At 36.2% G+C, this 21041-nt stretch overlaps 1 protein-coding gene across 1 annotated transcript in view; it reads left to right on the top strand.

Annotated features, from left to right (window-relative positions):
* LOC145286422 (uncharacterized) overlaps positions 1 to 14579 on the top strand; it is a 52536-nt gene extending 37957 nt beyond the window's left edge. The window contains exon 2 of the mRNA XM_080135341.1: positions 12920 to 14579. Coding sequence (XP_079991467.1) covers positions 13370 to 14068 — 699 coding nt within the window. The 5' untranslated portion in view covers positions 12920 to 13369 and the 3' untranslated portion in view covers positions 14069 to 14579. The remainder of the gene's footprint in view (positions 1 to 12919) is intronic.
* Positions 14580 to 21041: the final 6462 nt, after the last annotated feature.

Below are 21041 nucleotides of genomic sequence, written 5' to 3'. Positions count from 1 at the left end.
AAAAAGAAATAAATAATTTTTCAAATGCATACAAAGCAGATAAATACAAATCTAGCGTGCAATAACTTTTGTATTATTGTTTGTCATTGTCTGAAATTCTTTCCTTTTGTTGAAATAATTAATTATATAACATTTTCCTTGCATGCAACTTTTCCTTTCAGCTGGTTTGCTAGGATGGTCAAATTCATTTTACTTGTATCGATATTTACAGAAATTCCTTAATTGATATAGAAATTATATTGATATAGAAATTGTATGTATATATATATGTATAAATATATATATGTATATATATATATATATATGTATAAATATATATATTTATATGAATATATATATGTATTAATATATGTATTAATATATATCGTATAAATATATATATATAAATATATATGCATACATATATATATATATGCATAAATATATATATGCATAAATATATATATATATATGCATAAATATATGCATGTATAAATATATATATATGTGTGTATAAATAAATATATGTATAAATATATATATGTATAAATATATGTATAATATATATATGTATAAATATATATATATCTATCTATAAATATATATGTGTATAATATATATATGTATAGATATATGTGTATGAATATATATGTGTGCATAAATATATATGTGCATAAATATATATGTGTATAAATATATATGTGTATAAATATATATATGTATATATATGTATATATATATATGCATAAAAATATATCTATATATAAATTCGCAATCCTGTCTGTTTGTTTGTTTGTTCACAATTTGATTAATACATACAAAATATCCGTTCGTTTAGTATTTCATTCATTTCTATATATAGTATGATTCTTAAAAAAATATACGATTAAGAGGTCACCTCATTTGTTTATTATATTAAGGAAAATCAATTGTACAAAATAGCTGTATGTTAGTTTAAGGTTCTAGCGAAAGAGTTGTTTTAATTGTTCTATTTAAGATGTTTATTTCGTCAACTCTAAATAACAATTATATTGATAATATATTTAATCAAATTTATTTAGAATTATTACTTCTGACATCGATTTTTTTTTATGAAACGAGTAGAGTTATTCCACTTGATTAGTTTTTTTTATATGTTCCGAAGTTAGAAAGATAAAAAAAAAAAACTCTTCCCAAATAAATTTATTTGGTAATCGCAAGACGTTTCTAGCGTGGAAAAATAATTTCGTGTAGACAGAAAGATGTTTTGCTTTATTTTTAAATATTCGATACTCTTGCGTAATTTGATCCGGATTCTCAGGAATTTCTGTCAAGCATGGATCGGGCGAGACCGGCGATCATCGGTTTAAGTGGAGCGTTGTAACAGGTGCTTTTAAAACAAACAAACCGGAAAAATACAAATTTAAATCATAAAAAATAACAAAAACCTACCTTTAAAGGACTGAAAATATTTTTTATTTATTTTATATATTTTGTTTTATCTTTTTTTTTTTTGCAAAATATTTATCAACAAAATGTCTGTTTTTTTTTTTTCTTTCAAGAAAAAATAAAAGTTTTACTTTTTTTACAGGAAATTCTTAGGTGTAAGTACAAGTTTTTTTTTGTTTTTTTAAGAGTTTTTGCTCAGTCAAGTTTTGCTTGGGGGGGCATACAAATTTTGAATATACCTATTTTTTAAAGAAAATACGTAAAAATATGTTTATGAAAAGCGTAAATTGTTAGATGAAAGTACAGGAAAAAATTTACTCTTTTTTTCAAGAAAACTTAATATCTTTATTTATTTTTATTTTTTTTTTACGGCTGTTCATTGCCGGTGGAAAAACTTTCTCGAGATAAAGATATTTCCTTATGAATCTTTTACTTCGGTCGACTGTTAAACGGCCATCGACGGAAAAGAGGGAGGAGATAGGGTAAAGGAAATGTGTAAGTGTGCTCCGATATAATACCGCATTCCCTTCGCATATTTTTAAGGGTAGCCATTTCGGACGCCCATAAATAAATGATTTTTTACTATTGTTAGAATCTCACCTGGTGGAGAGGGTATCACGTACTTCTTTTTGGGGGCGATTACATTTGCATGTTTTTATCTGTTCTTTTATTTTTGAAATTGTTGTGTATGTGTGTGTGGGGGGGGGCTATCGACGTTACCCACGATGAAAATGATTAATATCCTTAGTATAGTAGGTGTGTTCAAAATGGAACTTTATGTCGACCTGGGCAACGCCGGGTACCCATGCTAGTATACATATAACTTATAGCAAAATTTTAGAACCAACAAATTAGAAATGTCTACAAACGCTTGAAGCATTACCGATAGCAACCCCAACACCTGCGAACACAATGATAAAATTAAGCCATCCTACGACCGATACGATAATTCAATTTGTGAACCAAACTCGATTATTTATGAGTTATGATAACGAAATTCCTTTTATAATTTTTACTTTGGTCGGTTCTTCTATCCAAAAATCATGCAAGTTAGGAAGTATGCACGAACTTATGTGACCAATCTTAACATCGTGGTCACCAAATTGTGGGAGACCCAGGAGCTGTTTAGTTACCCGATTATATGTTGAGGTCCTCATTTCGTAGGCTGAATTGAGGAACCGGTTATTAGAGGGTTGCGTATTGATTACTAGAAAGGTTGAAGGTCATCGTCTGTTGCTCGGACAGCGTAATAAAAACAATTAACATGTGTCACGAGTACATTTAAGAAGAACATGGAATGAAGCATGCCAACGCAGTATTATATATTTACATATGTACAGGAGAATTTATTTACACAGAGGAGTATTGTACATTATAGAATGTGGTTGTGTACACGTGTGTGTGTGTGTGTGTGTGTGTGTGTGTATACGAGAGTTCTTCATGTATGTAAGAGTTCGTTAAGATATAACGAGCATTCATTCTTATGCAATAGTTTATTAAAGCATACGCGTGTGTGGATTCGTTGACTGTTCATTCCTACCTTGAAAGAATGCATGACTGTCGAGGCGCGTGTAGAAAAATTGCGTATTTCACATCGTAAGCTAGACGAGATAAAAGAGGCGGGTCGTCACGTCGCCGTTTCGAATGGAAAAGAAAAAGAAGAGAGAGAAACGGAACAGGAAATAGAGAACGCTACCTGTTGTGCAAAACGAGGATTACGACAGGGCAAGTAACCAGTGCGTTATTTAAAAGTGTATGTATGTATGTGTGTACGGTTTAAATAACGCATGTTAGATTTAAAAGGGCATGTGCCTATAAAAATGACAAATAGATTTCGACTATAAGTCAAATCCTGAAATCTGGTAGTCTGAAAGTTATTGTAAAGTCAGACATTTCAGTATAATCATTCCTTTTCAAATATAAGCAATAAAACCGGAGGTAATGCCTAGGAGGGTGATCTCATAACAGCTGAATAAATATTATACTACTCTTCCCCCCAAAAGGAGGTAATGTCTGGAAGGAAGGTTTTCATGTAATCATTTCAATTACTAGCAATAATATATCTTTTTATTAATTCATTTTTTTCTTCCCATTTTTATTACGTGGGAGTCACCACTTAACAAGGCATGAAAGCCACCGGAGGATAAAACTTAATGAGTGTAATGTGGCTAGTAAGATAACAGCGTAATGATCGGTAATGGCGGAAATTGGGTAGAATTTGATTATTTAGGAGAACGGCTTAACAAGAACTTGTTTGCATTGGATTTGAAAACGACCATGTTCTAGTCAGTTAGAAAGCAGCTTTTCGGTGTAGAGTTCTATGTGCGAGAATTTCTAGAAAAAAAATTGTTCATGGAATTTGCATTTAGTTTTAGGCGCAGATAAAGAGTATGGAAAATTGTTGACAGTGGTTATAACAAGATGAGTGTTTGTTATGAATGTTGTGCGGGGGGGGCTATAGATTTGTTGTGGTGCACTTACGTCGTAGTGTGTATTTTACTACGACGGTCATTTTTCATTTGTAAACAATCTCATATACGCCACCTAGCGGAAAACAACCGGCATTACTGTCGGGTGCTAAAAATAGCAACACCCCTTTTCCTGTTTCGAACTGAAGAGAAAGAAACAAATTTAATCCTTTTTTTTTTTCAAAAAGCAAAAACGAAGAAACTTTGATCCCGAGCTGAATCGAACATACACATAATAAATTTACATTGGAAACTATTTATTGTGATGGATTCAATGAAGAATTAATTCTATTCGTTTTTTTTTTTTTAGGCACCGCCAAAACTGGAGGGGGGGGGCAGGTCAGTACTTTTTGACGGACCGTCTTTTTAAAAATCTACCAAAAATCAGGTAATTATCCGATCAATACGAAATTTTCAGCGATTATTAAGAGAAGAATTAACTTTATAACGGTGTACTTATTTTTCATAAACGATATTTATATATATATATTTTTTTTGCTTACAACCCCCCCCCTTGTTTTGAAGTGGGAACAAATATGCTTAAAATAATCATCTGAAACTGAACAAAACATATTGTGTTGTTGTAAGGGACAGAATTATAGATTAAAAAAAAAATTGTTTGCATACCTTATTTTGACGTCTGAATATCAGAACTTCGATTGTGTTTAATTATCCCGCTTTTGAGTTTTGAAGTGTGAAATTCGGTGAATATGTTAAGTAAAATAATTAATTTAAGTTAAGCAAAACAAAAAAAAAAAATTTTTAATATTTATACGAAAAAAGCCATTTTAAAATCTTTGATAAATAAATTAACAATTTTTTTTTTTAGCGAGCCGAATAATGCATGACCATTATTTAACAGGGCATGCTTTGAAGAATCGATACCAAAAAAAAAAAAAATTCAATAAATATTGTGCCCTTTGTGTTAAAAATAGCATCATTTTTTTCGATCCCGTTTGAAAACGTTTGCCGCCTTTCGACTACGGTGGACCAAACGCGCTGAAATAATTTTTTTTTATTCTGCTTTAAATTGCCCCCCCCTCCATTTTGGGGAGCCTGGCCCCCACACACATACACATTAAAAACCAAACTCATACAAATGGTCACCCATCTGGTACTGGCCAGCCTCAGCTTAATAATACATTGAAATTTTCGTCACAGAAAAATAAGTTTTTTTGGCCTGTTTGGTCTTCCATAGTTTGCTTCTTATCAAACGCAAACGTAAACAGTGTCGATCTAGACTCTAGATCGACGCGAAATATATGGTTACATATATGAATAAGTGGAATTATTTGAAATCTAGGTACTTATATTATAATATTTTTGCATATTCTCTTAGAAAATCATCCTAAATCTTAGTTAGACAATAAATAAATAAATTAATTATTTCAAAAACCTTTTTTTTTTTAAATATTTATGTACGTTTTTTGTGCAAGACAAAACATGTCAATTGTTAACTTTTGGGGAAAATTTAACATTTAAAATTTAATTAAAAATAGTAGAAAAGGTTTTACATTATTCTGTTTTCTATATGATAAAATTCAGAGTTTTATCTTTCTGGAAAAAAAAAGTTACTCAGAAATAATGGATTTTAATAAATGTAATTTCGTTTTAAAAAACAATAACAACTTGATTTTGCGGCCATTTTTGCCGGTGCCTATTTTTTTTCAAATGAAATCCTGCCTTACATGGTGAATAGTTTTACCTCTCGTCCAATGGTTTGGGTCTCTCTGCCCAAAGTGGAATAATCTACCGGGGTTCTTAACAACCGGTGTTATTTTCTTTTGTTTCCCTACAGTACATTTTTTTTTTTTTTTTTTTTTACTGTTGTAACAATACCTTCTCATAAATACAGCGCGTCTGAGGCCAGCCAGCGGTTAACGCGCTAGGAAGCAGGAAGCCTCCCGAATACGACGTTGACGTTTCAGTGCCCACTGATGTCCAGCCCAACAGCCCGCTGACGCTTACCTTCCAGTACCCTTTGACATCAGGCTGCTCCTGATTCACTTGAACTTGAACTGACCATAATCTCCAGGCCTTTTTCGAATTGACCATTTCCACTTATTTCTTTTTCGAAAATAAAAGGTGATTCGTCGTCTTTAATGATACGCTGCTCTTTATTTTCTTTTCCTTTTAAACTTTTTTCTTTCTATTCTTTTCTTCCAATTTTTAGCGTCTGCTCGCATCTCTTTGTGCTTACTCGGTATAATCCGGCGGCTTCTATCATTTGCTGGGTGTTGCCGAGCGAGACTCACGGAAAAGCGGGGTTTAAACTGCAGGAGAACCAGAATTCTTAATATATAGATATCTGGGAAACGAATGCCAACACAAATCAGCATCATGAATGATTCTCAAAACAAAGCAAAAACAATCCAGCAACACTAGAAATTGTTTTATTTTACTTGAGACGAATTGCTGACTTGACTTTCACTCTTAAAATGAAGGCTAACATCTCTCAGACGCAATGCCTCAGTGAGATTCGAATTCATGTGCTCTAGTTTAAAAGACCAATGTAATAGAGACAGGCACAATTTTGACATATTCGTTTGCATCGATAATATTGTAAGACTACAGCATCATGGACCCTTTGAAATTCTATTATAAACGGAGATTTGATACCTGTCTGAAACTGTATTATTATTCTTATTAATTAACTATTACACTCTGAAACTATACTATTATTTCTATTAATTGTATTATTGTCCCAGTTTTCAATGCTCAGTTTAGGGAGTGTGAGTAATGTCGTGTCTACTCTGGTATCACAAGAGTATCATCCCAGATATTACCTCCTCCTTTGAGAGAATAGTGTAGTGTCTGTTCAGTTGCAAACTATTGATATCCTATGCTAGTCATGTTCAGTTGTCCAAATGTTGATATCAGACTGAGATTAAAGAAGAACTCGGCAAGACTGAGCCGTTCTCTAACGATGTAATGCGAGTGTGAATTTCAGACCTTAACAGATTTTTTTTTTAATTACTCTAATCTAATTGGACAATACAGGGCTTGTACTAAAAAAATTTACTCTAATCTGATTGGACAATACAGGGCTTGTACTAAAAAATTACTCTAATCTGATTGGACAATACAGGGCTTGTACTAAAAAAAATTACTCTAATCTGATTGGACAATACAGGGCTTGTACTAAAAAAATTTACTCTAATCTGATTGGACAATACAGGGCTTGTACTAAAAAAATTTACTCTAACCTGATTGGACAATACAGGGCTTGTACTAAAAAACATTTACTCTAATCTGATTGGACAATACAGGGCTTGTACTAAAAAAAACTTACTCGAATTTGGTTGGACGCCACTCCAGGAATTAAATTTAATAGTCTCGCAAGCCTATTGTTTTTACTATCATTCGTTAGAAGTGTTAGCATATATCTTCATTACCTTCACCGTTCTGTAAGGTAAAACATATATGCTAAACTCAATGCTATGGGATACACAAAATAAGAAGAAAATACAACCAAATACAATATGCACCTTTTATGTGCATATTAATAAATGTAAAGTAAACTTGCAATACTACATAAAAGAACGTACGTGTTATGTTTGGAATCTAAGACAGATTTCCTTCCTATTCAATCACATTAAATCCTGCCTTACCTCTCGTCCAATGGCCTGGGTCTCTCTGCCTAAAGTGGAATAACCTACCGGGTTTCTTAACAATCGGTTTCTTATTCTCTCTTGTTTCCATACAGTACTCTCACTCGAAAAGACAGAGTATCTGAAAATGAACACAAATAAGGAAAAGATAATTTTTTTACAAATATGCTTTTATATATATATATATGCTAGCCTGGGTGCCCGGTGTTTCCCGGGTATTTGTAGGTGTGTATTGAGCAAAAAAAAAAAAAAAAAGGTGGTAGTAGGCAGGCAGGCACGAACCCACAACGCAAAGGCGGAAAAGAAAGTGAAAGAAAATCTGACGTCTTACCGTTATGCCATGATGAGATCGGAAGTGTAAAGTGTTCAAATTAAACGTAGTCAATCAAAAAGATGACTTGCAGAAATAGTGTTGCTTTTAAACCTCTTATGAAGGTCGTTTTTAATGTGGGAGAAAACCAGCTCCCCCCAAAAAAGGGGCACTCTGGCAGTATCCAAATAAATAGTAATTGTCTCTTTATGAAGAGTTTCCCTACATTGACCAAGGATCAATTATAGAACAGATACTACCCGACCGGAAGGCCAGGCGCCAGGCGGTTGTGTTTGATTAGTTTCGTTTTATTTATACGAAAAAGACAAACACTCGAAACGACAGCATGAAGGGAATTTTTTACAACTCGATCCAAAAAAAATAAAAAATAGAGACTATGTCCGTTTGCAAATCTGAGATATTACAATCTGGGAAATATGCAAAAACTTCTCGCAGAATCTAACCGACACGAAAAGCCCCACCCAAAAAGCCTTTCGTAGATATGCACAAACCCTCGCGCCCATTTTGCCCTTTATATAATAGACTAACGGGAGTACCCAGCACTGACCGGGTGTTTGTAGGTGTAAAAAAAAAAGTTCTGGTAAGTAGGTAGGCCTGAACCTGAACCCTTGAGGTCAGTAGTCTGATAACTTACGGCAATGCTACGTGGGCAGAAAACTGAGAATAGATGAAATTAAATGATTAAAAAGTTAAGTGACAGGTGCATAAATTTAATGAGGTCAAATATCACGCCATAGGGGAATGAAACGCACTTAACTTTGGTTGCAAGCCAGTTCCCGCATATTTTGTTTGTTCCCCCCCCCACGATGTTGGGGAAAAACCAGCTCCTTATAAAAAGGGGAGTGTCCAAATGAATACCAATTGTCTGATATCAGGGGTTTCCCCCACATTGATCAAACCTCATCGCTTTTCTCATGACCGATAACACTCCTTCATTTACAGTTTCGCTTTTTTATATGGAAAAGCCAAAGAAACACGCGGAGAGTAAAAAGTATCGCGAAAATAACGTGTAAAAGTCACCCAAATTAAAGATACACACGACCTCATTTCGTAAATTGTAGATATTATAATCTAGGTAGTATATAAAAGGTTCTAAGAAAGAGTAACCGCCCCGAGCGCACCCCATCCAAAAGTCTTTGCTGGACAACTTTGTGGTAGATTTGAGGAAGAAATAATAAAAATAATCATTACAACAAAGTAAAATCAATTTGCCCCTATTCCATTGATTATTATAGCTTTCAAACCCAAACCATTTTAATTTTTCACGCAAATAATTTTTTTCTCTATAAAGGAGGAAGTTGTTGAAAAATAGATGGCACTGTTGCTTAACTACCTAAACGCCAATTAATCATATAGAAATACATCTATTATATAAAGAAGAGATGTCTGCTAGTGTGTATGTATGTATGTATGTATGTATGTATGTATGTCTCGCTAAAACTTTCAAAATAGAACCCCCATACGTATGATTCTGGTACTGTTTTAAAGGACAGGGAATCTGATGCATAATATACGACATTTAGAAAAAAGTGATTTTTTTTTCTCCCTTAACGACCGCAGAATTTAATGGGGGTCACATAAAATCGTCTCTTCCTAAACGATTTTAAAATCTGTACATGCGTGAACAATTCAACTCTCGGATATGTTAAGTAAAAACATTTGTAACGTCATGAAATAATTGTCACTGTAGCCGAACGGGTTAGAGGGTTGTCTCATAACTATTAATTTTTGCGTTCACGCCTACCTTATAGCGGATGATTTTTTATTTTTAACATATTTTTGGAAAAGTTCATTTCAGTAAGCTTTTGCGTTTAAGCAGGATTAAAAGACTTAAAATATTCTTTTGTTTTGTACTTTGTATTATTTACTTGGCAAATTTTGAATTTTTATAAATTAAAAAAAACATTTTTCCTATTTCATAATTTTTTATCGGTAGATGATTTAGCTGAGGGTTTATTTAAAGGTCAGATTACAATTAAATGTATGAACATTACTTACATAGATCATAAATATTTTTTAAACTTTTTTTCTTTCGATCAGATGCCCCCATTCCTAATTCGTAGCAGTGGACCAACATCAGTGGACTTTTTGTTTTCAAATTATTGCACAGTAAAAATAAATTAAAACAAAAATCATTTCGCAAGTGTAGTCAGACGCAACTTCTATTTCTTTTTTATGTCCCGGACAACGCTGAGTAGTTCTGCTAGTTTATTATATAAAGGGAAGTTGTCAGTGTGTGCATGAATTTATAGCTAAAAATCAAAAACTACAAAACAAAGATCCACAAATAGGTATGTGTTGTTCTGGATAAATAATATCTAAAATTTAGAAAATGAATAATTTGTTTTGAAATTTTAACCCGAAAGGTAACCCTAGGGGGGGGGGCAACCGGATTTTTCCCGGAAAAATCCGTTCTGTTACTTTTTTACTCATATCACGTTTAATGTTTGTGTAAAATTTCAAAAAATTCCAAGACGTAGTTATTGAGAAAATTGCAGACAGACAAACGGACGAACGGACAAGTGTTAATTTACAGGTCCACCATCTTTTTGTCGGAGAAACCAATAAAAATAAAAATTGAATTAAAATAAAAGACATAACACAAGTTTCGAATTTTTTTTTTTATATATTCTGTAATATTCCTTTCACGTGGCGCAATGAATAAAAAATGTTAACTCAATTTTAAGTGACATTTTTTTCTGAACATTGAAGTTCCAATCCTCACTACAGTCGATATCAACTAAGAAAAAAAAATAGCTTAAGACTTCCACCGGCTATGGATGCTGAAGCAAGAACAATTACCTCCCATGGATTAAAGAAATGAATTCCAGTACGAAATTCTATATAAATATCTCTTTATCTGTCTCTCTATCTTTCTCTCTTTCCTCCCTTCTACTTTTTCTTTCCCCAAGCGCTTCCTTTCTAGCTAGCCATACAAAGACACATACACGCAAACTTTTGCTTTTTATTTAATAAATAAATGGATTTCTTGTGGAATTAGTTGGCATTTGATTTCGAAATTCGTACATAACACTGACCCTCTCCCGACGAAACCTGGCACAGTTGACTTTTATCTATGCAAAGGAGGGACTCCTTGGAAAATATAGAATCAAGATTACATTTTCTGCGTTTGTGTAATTATAGACTAAATTATTTGAAGCTTGAATTTGACAAAGTTGTTGTTTTGCTTTATTTTCTTGGAAATTTAAAATGATAAAAAATAGAAATCTATGGCATAGAAGTGGGTTTATCAGGTTTATGTTTTTAACGTGTAACTATCTGACTCCATAGGAATAAATAAGACAGACATTATATTTTAAGGGTAAGAAAAGCAGCTTTATTTATTGGTGGGAGGTATGTAGGAAAGGTTCGTTTTAGTGGCAGAAGAGAATGTTTGTGAATGTGTGAGAGAAAAGTCAGTAGGGAGAGAAATCAACAAAAGAGAATGTTCATTGGGTTGTACTTATCGGTTTAGATGTAAACCAAGTTGGTGTCAATTCACTTCGGTGTCTTCTTTCTTCTGGTTTATGTGTGAATTGGGCAGCGTTTAGTCATTTAAGGCGTTCGGACCATAACGTGGGAGCAGTACGTCTTTTTGACTTTCGTAACCTACAGGTTCCTTATTTTTTGGTTTGTTTACTGAACAGGTTGTTCATATTCAGCTATCTGAGGTTCGTCCAATTTTTTACTTTCATCCCTTTTTCGGAACTCCTCCGGCAGCAGTGGAAGTCAACCGTCCTTTTCCTCCTTTTCTTCCTTTTCTTCTCTTCCCAAAAACTCTAAAAGCGCGCCAAAAGCAAAACTTCCTTTTTTCAACCGGAAGTCCCGCGTTTTACGCCTCTTCTCCCTTCTCTGGCTGTGGGTGTCCACCTGCGGTTCGCAGCCAACTCTCACAAATCCGCACAAATGTTAATCTTGAGTTCAGGGTTGAGAGTAAGAGTAAAAGGTGAATCTGCATTGCTTACCTCATTTTTATTGCATCTCGATTTATACTGAGTTAATTAATCGAGAGATTAAAGAAAGTCGTACTCAATGTAGTAATCAATAAAATAATTGAGTAACACTCAGTTCGAAGTGGGTTTGAGGTTTGAATGATAAGTGCAGACGATACTAGGAACACGATGGCGAAATACTGCCCTTGTAGATTTTATAACAGATTCCTTCAAAATTCCGTAAATAATAGCCAAATAATAGACAGAAAGATTTCTGTTCGACTAGATACACACGAAGAAAGCCAGAGAGTATATCGACTAAAACATTGTAATTATACCACCCAAGGCAAGAAGAGTATTCGGAATTGACCTTATCAATGTCCGTCTGAAATTTCATGAACTAAATTCTAAAAAGGTATTGCACCATTTTATAAAAGGTAGTGAAATCAACGTCTCATCTTACAATATATTCGATCAACGATAACCAATTATTACTATTAGAAAATTATTTCACACAGTAAATATTTTAATTTAATTATGTTAATAATACACTTTTATTGATAGGTTTTTACTCAAGAATGAGCTAATAAACATTGTCAGCCATTATAAAAACGATGCAGCTCAAAACTGCGTTTGATAAATATATAATGTTGGAGGCCATTATCTTTAAAATCAAGGAAAATTGTAGTACTATTATTTTGATAATTATGCTATGATTATTCTTACAAACGACTTCACTAAATAATGTCCTGATTTGCTTCAGTTTGCGTCGATCTGTTGCATTGAATTACTTTCTATAAATTGACTTTTATTTATTTGTTTATACATAGAATATATAATTCTACAAAAGCTGATGCGTCTATTTTAGTTTTTATCGATTGTTATCATTATTATTATTATTGATTAAAACTGATCTTCTACACGTTTTAATGATGTGGATTCCATCCATTGAATGATATTAAAGTGTTATTTGGATATAGATAGATAAAAATCCTCAATGTCGTATTGTAGGGAGGTACATTTATTTTATTTTCGATAATATTAAACCAAACGACTGCTTCGGGAGTGTTTATCCATTGGTTTGATTATAGTTAGTGTTTTATTTGCTTGTTAATTCCAGTGGGAACTATTTGGCTAACCCATTTTATTTTTAACTTTATCGTATACTAGGCTTATTGTTAAAATCGCTGTAGCAGAAGCAGCAATAACTAAAATGAGGGAAAAAAGAGCTTACCTCGGGTATGTCTGTTGTGTCACCAGTTGGGGGGAAAAAGAGAATTCCAAGATGGCGTCCGGGGGTTTTTATTAGCATTTACCCCATGCAACTCTCGGAAAATCACGTTTCTGTCTCATGTAATTATGCAAATGGATAATTCCCGGCCACTATAAAAGCAGGAGGCTAGAGACGAGTCGGCAGTGTCCTGCAAACTGTGTGTGTGGGTATTTCTGGCGATTGGAGTGTGTCTTCTTTTACCACGGTTATCACGGACAGGAATTCCCTCTCTTCTGGAGGTGGGCGATATTGACTATTTTGAAGTTGTACTGTTGCTGACAGAACATTTATTTATTTATTTTTTTTTTGCCTACTACATTTTTGTTTCAAGCTATTTCGGCCCGAATATGGCGAAGGTGCGGATAAGCAGTGATATTATCAAGCCGTTCTCTGGCGAGGGAGACGTTGTAGCGTGGCTGAAAAAAGTGAGACTTGTCGCACAACTTCAGCAGGTGGATGACGTAGCGAGTCTGCTACCTTTATACCTGGAAGGCGATGCACTGGCCCTCTACATGGAAATGGAGGAGGACGATCAAAAGAAAATAGACCAGATTGAGGCTCGATTAAAGGAGGCATTTACTGATGACGCGTTTGCAGCATATAGAAAAATAACTATGGTTAGATGGGCTGGTGAACGTGTGGATGTGTACGCCAAAAAAATCAGGCAGTTGGTTGGATTGGCCGGATTCACAGGAGAAAGCTCAGAGAGACTCACAAAATTAATTTTTGTCACTGGATTCCCTGACACCATCTCAATTGCTCTTCAAAAGGTGCCGAACATCAAAGCCCTGACCATGGGGGAGCTAATGTCGAGAGCGAGAATTTTGACGACGACTGGCGAACAAAATCAGGATGTGGTTGCGGCCACATGCTCACCCAACAACAGGGCCCAGAATAATCCTGTTAATTTGACCTGTTTCAAATGCAATGTTAAAGGCCACCTTGCAAGGGACTGTCGAAAACGTGGAACACGGTGTTACCGTTGCGGTGAGAGTGGACACTGGGCTCGGAACTGCTCGGGAAACGAGCAAGGGGAGGACGCATAAGCGCCAGTCTCCTTCCCAACCAAGATGTGAACACGACGCTCCCGGTGATAAGTATCCATGTTGACGGGACGCGATGTTTGGCGCTTATTGATACAGGATGCTCCAGGACAATTTTACATGCAGACCGGTGCCGGTCTTGGAGAAAAACAAACGTAAATGTCAACACAATTGGTGGAATGTCCCATGCGTGCTGCGGTGTTGGAACGGTCTCTGTATCCACTGATGAAGGTGTGTCTGCCAGAGTCGATGTGTTGGTGGTGCATGGCAAGCCACTGGGATTTGACTTGCTTCTAGGGATCGACGCCATAAAAGCTCTAGGAGGTGTCGTTGTCAAGCCTACAGGATCAGTGCGGCTGGGCGCCAGGAAAAGTATTAAATGCGCAGCCATTTCTATCGATGAACCAGATTTCACTGCTACCTTTGACCATCAAAACCGAACGTGGACCGCATCGTGGAAATGGTCTGTGGACCACCCCCCTGAAAGGCTGCATAATCGAGTGTCAGAGTACCCAGTGCCAGCAGAAATTCGTGAAGAATACAGGCAGGAGCTCCACACCTGGATAGATAATGGTTGGCTCGTGCCATACCCAGAGGATAAATTGGGACCCCCCAAAGGTCTAATTCCCCTGATGGCTGTGATACAGCAGAACAAAGCCAAAGTGCGCCCGGTAATGGACTACCGGAAGCTAAATCATTACGTAGACGCATTTACGGCCAACGCAGATGTTTGTGCGGCTAAGCTGCGTGAGTTGAGACAAAAAGGTGCTAACGTGTCTCTACTGGACCTCAGAAGAGCATACCTACAAGTCCGGGTCCATGAGACACTGTGGCTATACCAGACTGTGGAAATCGATGGGAAAAAATACTGGTTGACCCGTCTGGGGTTTGGTTTGAATGTGGCTCCCTTGATAATGAGAGCAATTGTCAGCGAAGTACTATCTCAGGAAGAAGTTATAAGCCGCGCAGCATCTGCTTACATTGATGACATTTTTGTCAATGAAGACGTGGTGCCCGCGACCCGTGTGAGAGAACACCTCGCGCAGTTCGGGTTGGAGTGCAAGAACCCGGAGCAGTTGAAGGACGGTGCACGGGTGCTGGGATTGGCAGTCAGGATGGAACGCAATGAACTGCGGTGGAAGCGAGGAAATGCAATTCCGGAGGCTCCCAGTATTGTTACGCGACGAACAATCTTTTCCCTGTGTGGTCGACTTGTCGGGCACTTTCCGGTGTGCGGTTGGCTTCGTGTGGCTTGCGGAATACTCAGAAGGAGAGTAAGTTCGGTAACGAAGGGCTGGGATGATGAAGCAAGGGACGCCGTACTACATCGTATGATGTTCGAAACCTTAAAATCTGCACAGCAGAACGATCCGGCACAGGGAAATTGGTGTGTGGACAGCAAAGAGCTGAATGTATGGGTCGATGCTAGCTCCCTAGCAATTGGGGCAGCCTTGGAGATGTGTGAAACTGTGCTGGAAGATGCATGTTGGCTGCGACCTGGAGATGACTCTCAACATATCAACTTGGCTGAACTGGATGCCGTATTGAAAGGCATCAATTTGGCTCTCCAGTGGCAGAGCAAGGTGCTACACATAAAGACAGATTCTGTTTGCGTATACCATTGGGTCTCAGACACGCTAACTGGAAAGGCGCGAGTACGCACCAAAGCAGCAAGCGAGATGCTTATTAGGAGGCGATTAAGCACTCTTAAGGAGCTCGTGAAAGAGTACGGGCTGACAGTGGATGTGACGCTGGTTCCATCAGCACGAAACATTGCTGACCGACTGACACGAGTGCCACAGCGGTGGTTTGAGGCAATGAAAAAGAAAAACGGTCTTGACCCAGTGATAGGCGCGGTCCACACAGACGAGCTGGATGAGAGTCAAATCATGGCTATTCACAAAGATAGTGGACATCCGGAGGTGCGACGCACTACCTACTTTGTCAGGAGAAGATGTCCAACCATGACAAAAGCAACTGTCAGAACGGTCATACAGAAATGCGAGGAATGTCAGTCCATTGACCCAGCGCCAGTCAGGTGGGAAAAGGGAAAGCTGGAAGTTAACGAGACTTGGCAGAGAATTGGAATGGATATCACGCATTATGGCACCTTCCATTTTTTAACTTTAACAGACTGTGGTCCATCGCGTTTCTCCATTTGGAGGAAATTGGCAAGGCAGGACTCGGCAAGCGTGATTCATCAGTTGGAGGCAGTGTTCCTCGAGCGTGGCGCGCCACATGAACTCCTTTTAGACAATGACACAGCTTTCTGCAGCAATATGTTCCAAGCATTTGCATGTAAATGGGGAGTTCACTTGCGATTCCGCTGTGCATACGCTCCAGCCGGGAATGGCATAGCGGAGCGATGTCATCGTACAGTGAAACGAATAGCGGCTAGAATGTGTTGTCCCATACAGGAGGCTGTCTACTGGTATAACATCACACCAAGAGACGACACATCTCCCTCCACTGCGCCTGCCAATAGGATTTATCAATATGAAGTTCGAGTAAAGGAGACCAATCTCGCAACTGCGTCCCCAGGTCCCAAGAACAGCTTTTACCAGGTTGGAGATCGCGTATGGGTCAGAAGACCGCAAAATCGATGTACCACGAGGTTCGGCAAGGGTGAGGTGACCAAGGTGATCAGCCCTCAGTCAATTTTGGTGGACGGTGTGCCTCGTCACGTGAAGGATTTGCGCCCTCGCCATTATGTTGTTACATCGGAGGAAGAGGGAGACTCAGACAGTATGATGTCTTCTGAAAAGACAGACAGTATGATGCAGGACGACGAAGAGGATTTTGAGCAATATAATGTACATACTGAAGAAGCGGAGGAAGGACCACCCGTCTTGCCTCTACGAAGGAGTACCCGACAGAAACGAATACTGCCCCCCTGCCCTGATTGTGAAACACCGCCTATGGAGCAGACTGGTGGCAATAATGGCGATGAGGAGGATGGCAGGGAGGAAGTGCTGCCTCCGGTTCTTCGGAGAAGTACCAGACAGAGACGACTGCCCCCCTGCCGTATTTGTGATCATGAGATCAGGGGGGAGTGTAGCAGAAGCAGCAATAACTAAAATGAGGGAAAAAAGAGCTTACCTCGGGTATGTCTGTTGTGTCACCAGTTGGGGGGAAAAAGAGAATTCCAAGATGGCGTCCGGGGGTTTTTATTAGCATTTACCCCATGCAACTCTCGGAAAATCACGTTTCTGTCTCATGTGATTATGCAAATGGATAATTCCCGGCCACTATAAAAGCAGGAGGCTAGAGACGAGTCGGCAGTGTCCTGCAAACTGTGTGTGTGGGTATTTCTGGCGATTGGAGTGTGTCTTCTTTTACCACGGTTATCACGGACAGGAATTCCCTCTCTTCTGGAGGTGGGCGATATTGACTATTTTGAAGTTGTACTGTTGCTGACAGAACATTTATTTATTTATTTTTTTTTTGCCTACTACATTTTTGTTTCAATCGCTTTTGTGGTCTTTTAGCAAGATAAATGCTTCCTTTTGTTTAAATTTAATTTTTCTATCGTTAATTTTAGGTTTATTAAGGATTTTTTACTCTCTGCGTTTATTATAGCTATGCAGGTGCATGTTTCTAGTGCTTTTATATTTATCTTTGATACTGTATACATACACACACACACTATATATATATATATATATATATATATATATATATATATATATATATAGAGAGAGAGAGAGAGAGAGAGAGAGAGAGAGAGAGAGAGAGAGAGATTATCAAGAAGACAGATATCAAGTAATTCTAATAACAGCAAAGAACTGATACACATGTTCGTATGAAGTACGGCCAATAAAATTTTCGTTTTCCTGTTTATTACATCTGCTCCATAAGTTGCAATGCCATATGCAAGAAATCAACAGAGGTCTGCTACCGAAAAGACGAGTTTCTTGTCTTTTCAACTGATGCCGCGCAACAGAAATAGAAGAGTGATCTTTTCTAGTTAATCTGCTTTGAATAACTAAGAATACTGTAAAGATAAGATCTTATTGAAAATTATAAGCAAACAAATATATTAATCGATATGAATATATAGATATCTTTATGTAAGGTTGTTATTTCTCGTTCTGACATTGATATTCAAAGCTTACTATTTCTATTTTAAAATGGTATTTGTGCATTTTTGGTATCGTGCTGAAATGATAAGCTTATTATTTTGAAAGCCATTCTTAACATAGACAGAGGAAGGTGTTTTGTAACTATTCTGTGCTTCTACCTAACAATTTAATAAAAAAAATATCGTGAAACTGGAATTTAACCTGAAAAACTTAAAAAAATAGTGCGGTACCAAAAATGCATTATTGAAACGAACTTCTTAATATACTCAGTCATGAAGATTACTTAATTTACATATTCCTTTGAAAAACTAAGGTTACTTAATTTTTTTTGTTTCTTATTAAGATGATTGTTTTCATTTAACTATTACGTTTAATTCTTTTATGCATGGTTTCTACATTGTGCATGATTGCATAAGATTTAAGATGAAAAAATTGTAGCACACTGGCATATATATATATATATATATATATATATATATATATATATATATATATATATATATACACTTGTGCCAGATATTATTCATACCCCCCCCCTTGAAAATTGAGTTTATTAGGTGTAACTTTGTAAGAATTTATTGTTTACGTCCATATTGATACATATTCTTAATTAACCTCTTTTGATCATTTTCGTCATTTTAAAATCTCGGGATACTTGTAATAAAAGAAATATACAGCTATTTATAAAATCTGCAATGTTCAAAAATAATCATACCCCCTTATTTTTTCAGTATTAATCGAGTTTCTGACTGTTTGTTTCCTGTTTGATTCTTATTTTGAATGCTTTTATACAACCTTTGATTAATTTCATTTCGTTTTTTTGCATTTTTCAGAAATTAAAATGATATCAACTGAAAACCAATAAAAGAATAAAAATTATTAGAATGGGGAAGAAAAAGAGCTTAGTAATGATCTTAGGACTAAAATTGCGAATTCACATAAGGATGGTTTAGGTTACAAGTCAATTTCCAAGAAATTTGAGGCCCCTACAGCAACAGTACAGAGCATCATAAAAAAATTCCAGAGCCACCACGCAACAAACATCTTGATTGGTAGAGGAAGGAAAAGGAAACTGTCTGCTAGAGCCACCAGGAATATTGTAAGAAGTGTTAATGCAGATCCAACCACCACTACTAAGGACATTTTAGAAAATCTGGAGTCTTCTGGCATAAAAATATCGAGGCAAACATTGCAAAGGACTCTGCATGAAAATGGTCTGAAAGGAAGAAGACCAAGAAAAACTCAATTGCACACCGGAAAACACCTTGCAGCACGTCTAAAGTTTGCTAGGGCCCATATGAATTCTCCAGAGTCCGTTTTCTCAAGTATGTTGTGGACTGACGGAACAAAAATTGAATTGTTTGGCCATATGGATGCTTCTTATGTTTGGAGGAAGAAAGGAGAAGCTTACAACCCAAAGAACACCATACCCACGGTGAAACATGGTGGTGGTAGCCTAATGTTTTGGGGCTCCTTTTCGGCTAGTGGTCCAGGTAGTTTGGTCAAGATAGATGGAACCATGAAGAAGGAGCAATATTTGGAGATGCTCCAGAAAATCATTAGACAGGATGCGGAGAAGCTCCATTTAGGACCAAACTGGGTCCTTCAACAGGATAATGATCCAAAACATACTGCCAAAATAGTCAAGAAATAGTTTGAGGATAATCAAATTAATGTTTTGGAATGGCCTAGCCAGAGTCCCGACCTGAACCCTATCGAAAACCTCTGGCAGATATTGAAAACTGAGGTTAAAAAGCGGAAACCTAGAAATTTGAGGGATTTAGAGAACTACTGCATTGAAGAATGGTCAAAAATCAGTGTTGATGCTTGTAAAAACCTTGTTGATAAATATCCAAAACGGTTACAGGCAGTTATTAAGAATAAAGGGCATGCTATTGACTATTAGTTAAAGAGGTATGAATAATTTTGAACTAGTGCCATTATTGTGTTTCTTTGTATAATGTTTCAAACTTGCATAATTTATTTATTTGTTGAGTTTAAATTAAATGCTTATGTTTGATTTATTGTTTGAAATCCCTTTAATATTGTTTACCTTCTGGTTTGAGCAATAGTCTTATAGGAATCTCAAAGATCCGAGGGGTATGAATAATATCGGGCACAAGTGTATATATATATATATATATATCGCAATCATGAAGGACAGACTTTTATGATTCATGATTAAAAATGTTTTAAAAAAAGTATACCTCTTCACCTCATTTACTTTATTTTAAAACATTTTTAAGCATGAATTATACAAGTCTGCCCTTCATGATTGCGGTATATAAATTATGTACTCCTCGGAGAATCATGATTATATATATATATATATATATATATATATATATATATATATATATATATAGGATGACCCAAAAAACGGGCCCCAACTCTAATTAGGCCCCATTTCTTAGTGTTTTGTCTGAATGATATGAAACTTTGGTCATCACTAGTTTATTATATTCAAAGCATCACATCAAAACACTAGGGTCTTTGGCCTTTTTTCTCCGTTCTACGGCATATGTTCTAGATGGCCTCCATTTAGCTTTTGTTTTTGTTTTTTGTTTTTTGGTCACCTTGTATATAGTCAGAGATTACTTTGTTGCCAGGTTCGAATCTCTCGACCGGCAGTAATCATGTCATCCTGCACTTATGAATCCCGAAAGGATGAAACACTAGTGTCTGTAGGTGTTTAATAATTATTATAGTAAATCTATATATATAAATAAATGAAAATCTTGGTTTGTTTGGCTTAAATAAACTAGAAAACTAAAGGCACGTTTTCACGTTTTCCGTCATATTTTGCGATAGTGATTGTATCTAATCCAAGCGTGTTTTTATATATTTACAAGTAAAAAATATTCCCATATTAAAAAAAAATTTTTTTTCCACAT

This window comes from Euprymna scolopes, chromosome 10 (genome assembly GCF_053919585.1).
Source record: "Euprymna scolopes isolate OS-2025 chromosome 10, ASM5391958v1, whole genome shotgun sequence".
In the NCBI taxonomy this organism is placed as follows: domain Eukaryota; kingdom Metazoa; phylum Mollusca; class Cephalopoda; order Sepiida; family Sepiolidae; genus Euprymna; species Euprymna scolopes.
The sequence above is the reverse complement of the archived record's forward strand: the minus strand, read 5'-3'. Positions and strand labels throughout refer to the sequence as shown.